The 12,510-nt window shown below is 43.8% G+C and overlaps 1 protein-coding gene across 4 annotated transcripts in view; it reads left to right on the top strand.

The window, feature by feature from the left end:
- The window catches only part of MME (membrane metalloendopeptidase), an 87,642-nt gene that overhangs the window by 55,252 nt on the left and 19,880 nt on the right, over window positions 1-12,510 (top strand). For all 4 annotated transcript variants that reach the window (XM_083739450.1, XM_083739449.1, XM_083739451.1 and 1 more), the window contains exons 13-17: window positions 4,420-4,548; window positions 7,732-7,830; window positions 9,103-9,183; window positions 9,733-9,836; window positions 11,185-11,243. In XM_083739450.1, the coding sequence (XP_083595576.1) occupies window positions 4,420-4,548; window positions 7,732-7,830; window positions 9,103-9,183; window positions 9,733-9,836; window positions 11,185-11,243 (472 nt within the window). The remainder of the gene's footprint in view (window positions 1-4,419; window positions 4,549-7,731; window positions 7,831-9,102; window positions 9,184-9,732; window positions 9,837-11,184; window positions 11,244-12,510) is intronic.

Consider the following 12,510-nt stretch of genomic DNA (forward strand, 5'->3'; position numbering starts at 1 on the left):
AGCTAGGTATCATTCACATACTGATGAACACCCAACCCAAACCCCCTGATGATCTCTCCCAGCGACTGAATGTAGATGTTGAAAAACATGGGGGAGAAGACAGAACCCTGAGGCACCCCACAAGTGAGAGCCCAGGGTTCTGAATACTTATCCCCCCACCACCACTTTCTGAACATGGCCCAGGAAAAAGGAGCAGAGCCACTGTATAACAGTACCCCCAGCTCCCAGCCCCTCTAGATGGTCCATAAGGATGTTATGGTTGATGGTGTCAAACGCCACTGAGAGATCCAGCAGAACTAGGAAACAGATCTCACCTTTGTCCCTAGCCCACAGGAGATCATCGACCTGTGCGACCAAGGCAGTTTCAGTCCCATGACGAGGCCTGAATCCCGACTGGAAGGGATCCAAATGGTCCACTTCTTCCAGGCATGCCTGGAGTTGTTCAGCAACCACTCGCTCAATCACCTTGCCCAAGAATGGAAGATTTGAGATGGTTTTTTAAGAAGCAGTTTTCACTTAAAGATATCAGAAATGCCTCTGCCCAAGACCCTGAAGAGCCAATGTCAGTGTAGACAATGCCAAGCTAGATAATTCAGTAAGAGGGCGTTGTAGGTGTTCATAAAGTGTATTGCTGGCATAAACAAGCACCTGCATTCATACCACTTGCTGGTAATGCAACCAGGTCGATGCACATCAAACCTAATATAAAATGACACCATTGGCTGTCTTGTTTCCTTTTGGGCTCAATGCACACTGCAGCTATTTGTCTTTAAAGCCTAAATGGCTTGGGTCCCAAATACCTGAAGGGAGCACCTGTCCTCATGTAAATGCACATTTTTGAAAAAACAAAACATCACATCTGAGCGCATTGGGACAGGCATGTGGAATTGATACGGGTGAGCCAATATTTAGAAAACAGATTTTAAAATGTTCTCTGAAATCCCAAGGATTTCAGAGGTGTCCTCCTGATCACCTAAACGGCTCTTGCAAATCACTCCAGGGGAAAAGCAGGCAATTGTTTGTTTACCTTGCCTTTTCTCCAAGAAGCTCAAGAGGCATGAGGTTTATATAAGTCCAACTTGTCCTCTTCTTGAACTGGATAAACAGGTTTCAGAATCAATAGAGGTGAAAGTACATGTGATTGTTGGGGGTGCCCAGACATTGGCTAGATGGGGACGGGCAAAAGCTGAGCTGTGGAAATGTCATTGTGATTAGGAGTCATGGAGTTCGGCCAGCACATCTCTAGAAGGAAAGAAAGGTCAGTATAGCTGGATAAACAAAGGCAGAGCCAGAAAACTCATATGCAATTTCTCTTCTGAAAAATGCACTGTCATTGGATTGGGACCATGCATGTTTTCAGACAGTGTATACAGAGCGGTAAATGTTACCTCTAATACAGCCTTCCCCAACTTCTTGCCCCAGGTTGAAGAAAGTTGCTCCACTCGTTCAGCAAACTGGAGTTTATTTTGTTCTTCTTTAAACAGGAGATTGCACCCATAGGAGAATTGTGCATGGTGTGTGTGTGTCCACTGAAGTCTGTGTTTTCAATGGCCACTAGTGAATTGACCATAGCAGATGGGTGCTGCTTATATTATGCATTAGATTTCTAGCTTGCTACTCCATCTTTAAGAAAAAGTGCCCAAGGAAGTTAATGAAACATAGAAATACCAAATCCACCATCACTATATGCAGCATTGTGTTACAAACACAGGGCACAATCCAACCAAAGTTAAGTCCCATTGATTTCAGCGGGGAAGCGTACATGAGCCGAGTTGTCCTCTTGAAATAAGTAGGCCAAAAGGAGCTTAACTTTGGCTGGATTGCAGCCCATGTTGTCCTTATTTCGGGATCTGAGTTGTCTATATGAGTGTTTGTAGGGGTGAAACAAATTAGAAGTCGAAAGATGGCCCCACTCCTTTGCAGCGCTAAATCACAGGCCCGTTGAAAAGAAAAGGGGGGGGGAGGAGTTCTGAAACAATGCAGTCTGCAAGGGAGTTAGACTAGAGGCAGGCTGTTCTTTTCTTCCAGTTTTACTGATAACGCCTCCTCTCTGCCTTGTTCTTTATGCACTTATTAGGATCGAAAACAACCTATTTTTCCCCAGCGCCTTTAATTTCGTCCAAAGGGTGGAATTCATAAATGATTACTTAGAACTTCAGACACAAGGTCAAGTGAACTGGCAACTGTGGAGAAAGATACAGAAATAACTATTTCAGTAGTGAGGGGAAACAACATCATTTCTGCATCCTTGCTATCTTAATTCACTGTCCACACACTAAGCTGTAAGCCAGGCATGGGCAATGACCAATTGCTGTTAGACTGCAGCTCCCATCACCGCAGGCCATTGGCCATGCCAAATGGGGTGAACAGTTTTCTCAGCACAGGCCATGTTACCCCCATATAGCACTGGATATATTCATATGGAAAGATTCTACCGTGATCCATGAAGGTTTTTTGAAATGCACAGGTTGTTGGCAACATGTGTGGCTGATAAAGTAGGCTCCCCAACACACACTTTTGGTGCTGTGCCATGGGTGGTAGTGGCAGCAGAATGAACGCTAATGCCTCCAATTGTGGGCGCCCTTTGCGGGACCGCGCACAGCACCCCTGAGCCACATGAGACTTACCAGCTGGTTGTGCTGGCCTGCCTTCCTGACGTCGCAGTCATTGGGGGTTCCCGCCAAACCCCGGTTCAAATAATCCAATCAGTGGCTTTGGTGAAGGCGGGGCCAGCCGAGCAGACCGCAAGTGAGCAGGCTTCAGAATCACTCTGTATCCAAGCAGAAATAAGCAATAGAATGCCAAGAGTTCCCTCATACACTGTTTCAAGGTCTTGTGGCGAAACCGGACCCCAAAGAATGTTTTTTTCTTTTGACAGCACACTGATGTGGTAGGAGATAATGGGACCTTAAGGGTTATTGTGGGCTACAGTTGAAAACAAAGCAATGAATGGATTCACGTTTGTTTGTCTTAAAATTAAAAACTGGTGAATAAAAACTGCATTCCAGAACGTAAGCATGAAATCTTCTACACTGCTATCACCCCAAAGCCAGTGTCTTTCTGAAGTCAGAATAAGTTTGAACTGACCCTTCCATAATAATATACTTCTTTTCAAAATGTAAAGCAAGAAAACCACTGTGGTGGGCCGTGGAACGAAGAACTCAGCTTGCCAGAAGATTGCTTTGATGCTTACTAACACGACTGTATCAGATTTCTCTACCATAGCGTAGTTCTTAAGCCTCAGCTTCTTCTCACCTAGTGCAGCAAGGTCACTGAAGGTAGAATCTGCACAGCCCAAGGATACTGCTTTCTTTGCAGGCAATGGAAGGCACATGAAACAGTAGTAAGTTTCACTGAAGCTGCAAAGTTTCATCTAGCTCTAATGGTCTGCATGCAGAGCTGTGAAATTGACTGGGAGCTCTTTCTGCAGGGGAGAGATATGACAGTAATCTGTATGGCACTTGCAAACTGGTTCTTCAGGAAATTCCTCAGCCCACCTGTTGCTGGAGTTTTGAATTTGAGACTGAGTTCTGCCCTGCCAGCTTTCTCACAGGAACATATAAACAGATGAAGCTGCCTTATAACGAGACAGGTCATTGGATCATCTAGCTGTTGTCATGGCACACTCTCCATGACTATGACTCCCATCATCTCCAACCATTTGCCATGCTGGCTACAGTAGAGTTGGAATCCAGCCATGTTTGGAGGGCACCACATTGAATACTCCTGGTCTACAATGACTGGTAGTGGCTCTCTAGGGTTTCAGACAGAGAACCTCTCCAGCCCTACGTGGAGATGTTGGGGGTTGAACCTTGGACCTTCTGCATGCAAAACCACTGCTCTTCCACTGAACTACCTGCCCCCAGCATCCTTAAAGGACACCAAAGGGAAAGGAAGGAACTCCTGTTGTATCAAAAAGTAGTACGCAACGAACATGGGCAAAGCCAGCTGTTCTGCAGCAGTCTAGGTCACTTTGATTTTCATAGGGCTCATTCCCTATAGGATGCAGCCTTGACTGAATGGTGTCTCCACACTGGGCCCTCCATATTACCCAGAAAGTGGGTTTATATCCAGAAGAGGCTCATTGGTTGGGGCAGAGCCATTGCTTTAGCTTTCCCGCAGGTGGGTCACTGTCACTTACTGAGAAGAGGAGGAGGAGGAGGAAGAGGAGGTGGTGGCCAAGTGGGAGGTGCAGTGCTAATGCAATGGCAGGAGCAGCAGATGGGCGGGAGAACATTTCAGAGCTGCAAACATGAAGACGCAGAGAGAGTTGCATGGGCTCACTTAACCTGTGTTCCTGTTTAAATATCACTTAATGTCTATTAACACCAAGCCCTCGAGATTAATTGAAAGCACCTAGTGATGCTACAAAGTCTCCTCTTGCTTGTCACTAATTTCTCAAATGCTTATGCTTAACAGGTGCTTTACGGCACAACCTCGGATGCTGCTGTCTGGCGCCGTTGCGCAAACTATGTCAACGGCAACATGGAGAATGCTGTGGGAAGGCTGTATGTACAAGAAGCATTTGCTGGAGACAGTAAACACGTGGTAACACTCTTAGATCATTATTTATTTACTGGGTATTTAAACAGACATTCGCTGTGGATTATTGGTGGGAATGGCAAAAGCACAAAATACTTCAAGCCACTTTTCCTCCCTAGTGCAGTGGTGAATGAGGGTGAAGTCGTAAGAGATCACTCTCTCTGTTTGGCACTCAGTAGGACAGAATTCTGGTGCCAAAAGCAGAGATGAAACTTTACATCTCGCACACTGAGGTTTTTTCTTTTGAAAAGTAGGCTTAAGAAGCTGGAAGAGACATCTTTTGGCAGACAGGCTGATGATGGGATTATGTGTCTCTTCCTGGACTGTAAGCCAAGTTATTAGCTAATGATGCAGATTAGAAGTCCTTGCATGTTGTAGAGTGAAGGTGCTAAAGAACAGTAGATTACAGGAAAGAAAATTCAGTTTAATGCACTTTGCTGAAATTGGGGAGGGGTGTGTTAATTGATTCCCCCCCCCCATCTTAGAATAAATTTCCAAATACCATTTTATTTTTATTTTGTCTAATGCTTCAAAAGAAACCATTGGGGTTTGCAGCCTTCTCCTCAGGAGCAGTGGCCAAAACATGCCAATAAGAAAAATGTATCCCAAGCTAATCATGAGTCCTCATATAATCACAATTGCCCTGGATCTGTGTATCCGCGAAATAAATGGTGATCTACAGAGCTCTGTCATCTTCCTGCTGAACAGATGGTCAATGGAAGATGGGAAGTTTACTCCCACAACTGGGGGTGGGGGTGTCTCCATAAGCAGAGCAGCAGATATTGCCATCTGGCACTGTACCTATGAGTTTGTGGCTTGAAGGATTATATTGATTATATCGGCTTCCTGATGCAGGCAGTTACCCCTACACCCATCTTATGGTGGGTGAATCGCCTGCATTCAGAGTATTCCTTGCTGGACTGGAGTTTGGTGAATGTGTTCCATCTTCACAAATTTCAGCAACCAGTTAAATGACTTGCCAAAGACTGGAATCTATACAACGGGCATACATACACCTAGAGAAAGGCAAGCCACAAAGGTGATTAAAAAACACCTTTGTATACATGCGTGCAGGACCGGATTTGGGTTTGATGAGGCCCTAAGCTACTGAAGGTAATGGGGCCCTTTATATGTCCAGCTGTCCTTTTGTCAGCAACAAATTGTCGCTGCTTTTTTATAATATTTTTTATTGGTTTTCCAATTTTATCAACACAACGACAAAACAATACATACAACAACAAACACACACAAAAACACAAATTTTACTTTCTTAACTTCCTTTTCATAAGCCTCTTTTCTTGGACTTCCCCATACCTTCCCCTTTTTGCATCCTAGTTTTGCAGTTTTTCAGCAACTCTTTTAGCCAATTAAAACACTGTTGCTGTATGTAGGTTTTATTTTATTTGTTTTTTATCTCATATTTTGGAAATGTACATCCAGTGTCTTTTTTCTTTAAATTTTTGGGGGCCCCTGAGAGAGTGGGGCCCTAAGCTATAGCTTGTTTAGCTTATACGTAAATTTGGCACTGCGTGCATGTGTGCCCCAAAGCACACATGTGTGGTTGATAAAGTGGGCTCCACACAAACACACTTTTGGTGCTGTGTCAGGGTATACATGTCTCATTATTAGTCTGTTGCAGAGTGAGGTGTCCCCGGGTTTACCATATGAATAAGATGGAAGCAGCTCAAGAAGGACTGGTGATTATATTTTCATAAAGGAGACTTGGAGGGTCACTTAGGACCAAACTAGATGTAACTCCAATCCTGAGATTGCATATATTGTTGCATTAATAGCAGCTGTGGGGAAGCCTAAGCAGCTTTGCAAATAGTGCCAATCGGGAATTTCTCTTTACATGAAGATGAGAACACAGGAAGATGACTTATACTGAGACAGATAATTGATCCAACCAGCTCAGTGATGCCCAGTAGTTGTCTGTGTGGTGCCCTGCAGACTCCCATCATCCCTGACCTTTGGCCATGCTGGATCAGGTTAATAGGAGGTGGAACCATAGATGTGCACTGCTTTGCACTAACTGGCAGCAGCTCTCTAGGGTTTCAGACACAGAACATTCCCAGTCCTACCCAAAGGCACCAGGAAGTGAACCTGGGACCTTCTGCATGCAAAACAGATGCTCTACCATTGAGTTACTGCCCTTCCTAAATACAAATTGTAGCATCGGAATGGTGATTCTAGTCAGGACCACAGCAGGAAGAGAAAGAATTAAGCATCCTCTGCCCGCCCGCCATCACAGTTATGAGGCTCTTCAAGCTTCCCAGCTTGGCTCCTGTTTAGATAACCAAAATGTGCACATTATGGGCTTTCATGCGAGTCACATCTAGTTTGGCTCTAAACTACAAGCTGCTACAGGTTTAATAGTATTCACTTCTCACTAAGGGATACTAGCATCTATGGGACACGGGTAGCGCCGTGGTCTAAACCACTGAGCCTCTTGGGCTTTCTGATCAGAAAGTTCGAATCCACACAATGGGGTGAGCTCCCGTTGCTCTGTCCCAGCTCCTGCCAACCTAGCAGTTCGAAAGCACGCCAGTGCAAGTAGATAAATAGGTACCACTGCGGCAGAAAGGTAAACAGCAGTTCTGTGCACTCTGGCACTTGTTACAGTCCTCCATGAGCCAGTAGCGGTTTAGTCATGCTGGCCACATGACCTAGAAAGCTGTCTGTGAAAAACACCAGCTCCCTTGGCCTGGAAAGCGAGATGAGTGCTGCACCCCATAGTTACCTTTGACTGGACTTAACCATCGAAAGTCCTTTACCTTTTTTGTTACTAGCATCAGTGGTTCTGTTAGGAGGAGGCCAGGACCACAAATTCTCAGCAACCTCACCAAACTCCCCTTTCCAGGAATCTTTATTGGAAGCCATGGCAGATGAACTTGTATTTAAACCAATATAAGTCTGCAGTATAGATATACCACTATATTTTCATTTGAAGGCATAGAAATGTTTTAAGTAACAAAGGTGTTTTTTCCCCTTTTGCAATAACTCCACTCCTTGGTAACTTTGGCTTTGCCGTAATTTGACCTTGAAAAATAAAAATAGTCGTCATTGGTCTATTTTGAAAAACAAGAGCCAATGCTTCCATCAGTGGCAACTGGGATGCAACATGCCAGAATGTCGCCCATGTATGATAAAAATTGAACGATTTAATCTTGTTGTTCTGTACATCCTCAGGTGCAAGAGATGATCACTCAGATTCGTGAGGTTTTTATACAAACACTTGATGAGCTCGATTGGATGGATGCAGAAACCAAAAAGAAAGCAGAAGAAAAGGCAAGTTTTTAATTTTTATATACATAAAAAAATAGAATTTAAAATTTGGAGGCCAATGAAAGCCTGTTACTTTCTTTATCCAAAAGAGAAGATCAGAAATAATTCATTGCAAAGAGTGGAACAGGCAGAACATTCTTCATGTAACACAGGGTTTCCCAAACTTGGGTCTCTCGCTGTTGTTGGACTCCTATCATCCCTAGCTAGTAGGTCCAGTGGTCAGGGCTGATGGGAATTGTAGTCCAAAAACAGCTGGAGACCCAAGTTGTGGAAGCCCTGATGTGACATATGGGCTTATTTCATTGTCATAACAACATAGGAAGCTTCTTCATGCTGGTGCAACTAGATCAGTATTGTCTGTGTTGACTGCCAGTGACTTCCTTGGGTTTCAGGCAAATTGCTCTCCCGGCCCTTCTTGGGTGATATTATTATTATTACCTGCTCTTCACTAACAGGTCCCAGGGCAGGTTTGTTGTTTAGTCGTGTCCGACTCTTCGTGACCCCATGGACCAGAGCATGCCAGGCACTCCTGTCTTCCACTGCCTCCCGCAGTTTGATCAGACTCATGTTTGTAGCTTCGAGAACACTGTCCAACCATCTCGTCCTCTGTCGTCCCCTTCTTCTTGTGCCCTCCATCTTTCCCAACATCAGAGTCTTTTCCAGGGAGTCTTCTCTTCTCATGAGGTGGCCAAAGTATTGGAGCCTCAGCTTCACGATCTGTCCTTCCAGTGAGCACTCAGGACTGATTTCCTTAAGAATGGATACATTTGATCTTCTTGCAGTCCATGGGACTCTCAAGAGTCTCCTCCAGCACCATAATTCAAAAGCATCAATTCTTCAGCGATCAGCCTTCTTTATGGTCCAGCTCTCACTTCCATACATCACTACTGGGGAAACCATAGCTTTAACTATACAGAGGGCAGGTTACAGCCATCTAAAATTCAACATGAAAAACAGTTAAAATATATCACAGTCCCAAGAACAGAGCCATCAAAATACATATCTCATGTGTCTGAGGCCATGGCAAAGAAGAGCATCTTCAGCATACAACAAGGACAAGGAAGACTTGACTTTCCCATCGCTTCCAAAACCACTTTGGGAACTGGTATCATAAACAAAGTAGCAGTTGCCCAGACCACCACTCATTGACTGGGTCTGGTTTGCAAAATCTAGAAGAGCAGATTGAAAAGCCTGTAGATGACTTCTCGCCATCCCTATGATGTCTGAATATACAACCTGATTCCAGTTCACCAGTGACCATGGTTTATTTTTTAGGCCATAGCAATCAAAGAAAGGATTGGCTACCCTGATGAGATTCTGACGGATACTAATAAGCTGAATGCGGAATACAAAGATGTAAGTACATATCAAAAACTATTTTGGACAGCAGAGAGTGTTTAAGATTTAATAGTAGCAGGTACCAAGTGTCTACCTTGGAGGTATAAGTGAAAAGCCTTATGCCAGTGTGGTGTGGTGGTTAAGAATGGTAGACTCGTAATCTGGTGAACCGGGTTCGCGTCTCCGCTCCTCCACATGCAGCTGCTGGGTGACCTTGGGCCAGTCACACTTCTTTGAAGTCTCTCAGCCCCACTCACCTCACAGAGTGTTTGTTGTGGGGGAGGAAGGGAAAAGAGAATGTTAGCCGCTTTGAGACTCCTTCAGGTAGTGATAAAGCAGGATATCAAATCCAAACTACTACTACTACTACTACTACTACTATTATTATTATTATTATTATTATACAGTCCACGCAGCAGTTCCTCTATTACAGCTGATGGGAGCCATAGTCCAAAACATATGGGGGGTGCGAAGTTGGGGAAGAATACTACTCGAGCAACAGTGCTCCTCTAGTTTTTCCCTACCCTCCAGCAAATAACACAAGCATTTCTCTCTCTTTCTTGTAAGCTGCACTACAAAGAAGAAGAATATTTTGAGAACATTATTCAGAACTTAAACTTTAGCCAGAAGGAAAGGCTGAAGAAGCTTAGAGAAAAAGTGGACAAGGAAGAGTACGTATTTAAATAGTTTACACTGTGAATGCAGTGCTTAAAAAATAATAATAATCTGGTTCTGGCTATTTGCAAAAGTGGCACCTGTTGGTAGCCAGAAGGGTTCACGTTAACTTCATGTTAAAGGAGATATTATTGCCTTTGCATCAGGTCTCATGATTTTAAAACAAAGTTGGGGAATCTTGAATTCTATTCCTAGTATCACAGCAATCAGGAATTGAAATACTGTACCTCGTAATTTCTTTGTGTGCACTGTTCTTATTAAGGGACTGGAATGGAAAGCTCTTGTGGGAAGGGCAATGCACACATATTCTCAGGATCAATTCCCCTAAACTGTCCCCCATTGAGCTTAACTGCGGTTCAGTGGTATGTCAGCACCAATGTTAGCTGTGAATAATGCTAACTCAGGTTCCCACTAAACCAGAGCTCCTTGCAAAGGTCCAGTAGGAGTAAAACTGAATGCATGTGCTAGGGAGCAGCCTCTGTCATGATCTATGGGCATTCATTAGCATGTCGGTAGGGAGCCTCCATGGGTTCAGTGGTCTTCAGTCATGCTGCCCACCCATTTGCCCAGCTGAGCTGACAGGCAAACAAGCATACCAGGGAACTGAATGCTGAATCAGGCTTTCAGTCTTCTAACAGTATGCTATAGTGTATTCCTCCATGGCACACATTCATTTCAATGAGACTTAAAATTCATGAGAACATTCCAGTGGGATTTTGCCTCCTGTGACACATTGTGTCAGTGTATCCAGCTGTTAACCAGAAGGTTGGTGGTTCGAGCCCACCCGGGAACCCTGCATTGTAGGGGGTTGGGCTAGATGACCCTCAGGATCCCTTCCAACTCTACAATTTTATGGTTCTACTTTACTGGGTATTTTTTAAAATGTAATTCAGATTTAGAGAGATTCAATGCCTTTCAGTTTTCTCCTCTTGCTGATGCCATCCAGTGCCGGATTTACATATACTGTAAGCCAAACAAGCTATAGCTTAGGGCCCCACTCTCTTGGGGGCCCAAAAAAAAGTAAAGGAAAAAAAACACCTGGATGTACACTTCCAAAATATAAGATAAAAAACAAATAAAATAAAACCTACATACAGCAACAGTGTTTTGTGTTGTGTAGGCTCCTATTTGTTATGGGCAAATGGCTTTAGATACCTATGAGGTCCATAAATTACCATATAGCATATATTCAACACACACAAAAAACCAGTGACAATTTGTTGTTGACAAAGGACAGCTGGACATATAAAGGGCCCCATTACCTTCAGTAGCTTAGGGCCTCATCAAACCTAAATCCGGCCCTGATGCCATCCGTCATCAACATGTCTCTTCAATTTTTCATAGGTGGATAAGTGGCGCAGCTGTCGTCAATGCCTTTTATTCAGCAAGCAGGAATCAAATTGGTAAGCTGAGTCTCTCTTAGAAACACTTTCTGGCCATGTGGTGAGAAACGGGTTATTTCTTGTCCCCTGTCTCAGCTCAGATCAGGTCAGAAAGTGGACTTTTTCACTTGTTGATCTCTCTGGCTTTTTCAACATGGTAGTTTATTCTGCTTTCTCGATGTTTCCCTAACTTTTGATTTCTGCACTCTGTTTGAGCTTTCACAGAATGTAAAAGCCACTTCCAGAAATATAGCAGAGTACACCATACGTTTAGTATCCATTCTGTGTTATATGCTTCTGGAAAAAAATATTTTCCTTTACAATATGTGAAAGCTCAAATATAATGCGGAAATTAACAGTTAGGGAACTACCAGGGAAATGCAATAAATTGCTGTAGGAACACAGTGTCCATCTCTCTACCGGCTCAGCAGATTTATGCTGTACTGTAGTATACAATAACATCAGGGACTCCAGCTCCCATCAGCCCCAGCCAGCAAGTCCAGTGGTCTGGGATGATGGAAACTGTAGTCCAACCACATCTAGAGGACATTGCTACACCATGCCATACTATAATTTTGGTGTTGTGTGTCCTTGACCTGCAGCAGGCAGTCTTGTTATCCAAAATGCTGTCCTATTATAGACGTTCAAAAACATGTTCTGCTTCATGGTTTCTTTGGTTTCTGGTCCTATTGACATTGGCCAGATGCTTTAAAGATGAGCTGCTTTAGCAAAGGAAGCATCTTTTTCATTCTTGCTTCCTTTGGAAAATATGAGAGTATCGACTTGACACACTCAACAAAGCACAAATCAAGTTGGAGGGGGATAATTTCAAAGCATTTTACTGGAGCGTGCGCTTTTGCTGAATTAATGTATTGCTTATTTATTTTGTATTCATTATACTGATGCAGTCACTACCGCCAACTCTCTGGAAGAATGGGGGAAGCCTGCAGCCTGATTCAGTGCTGGACTAAACTTGCCTTTCCGTTTTATTTGCCTCATTCTTCCATTGAAAACAAAGGGGGGGGGAGATTTCTGTTCATTTCTCTGGATAAGGGGAAATTACAAGTCTGGGAGGCTGGCTTCCTTGCTTACAAACAGGATGACGGGGGGGGGGGGTCCCCTGCTCCTCCCCAATGCTTGGAAAGAAAGCATCAAAGCTCTCTATCCTTCTGCAATATGTTTTCTCCACAGACCACTAGTCTGTAATATTTTAGCATAGCCCTCTCTACCTGAAGTGCTTGTGAATCCAGAAGTCAGCCATATATTTATTATTTACTAGTCAGTTTTA

This window comes from Podarcis gaigeae (assembly GCF_964106915.1).
Source record: "Podarcis gaigeae genome assembly, chromosome: 5".
NCBI classification, from domain to species: Eukaryota; Metazoa; Chordata; class Lepidosauria; order Squamata; family Lacertidae; genus Podarcis; species Podarcis gaigeae.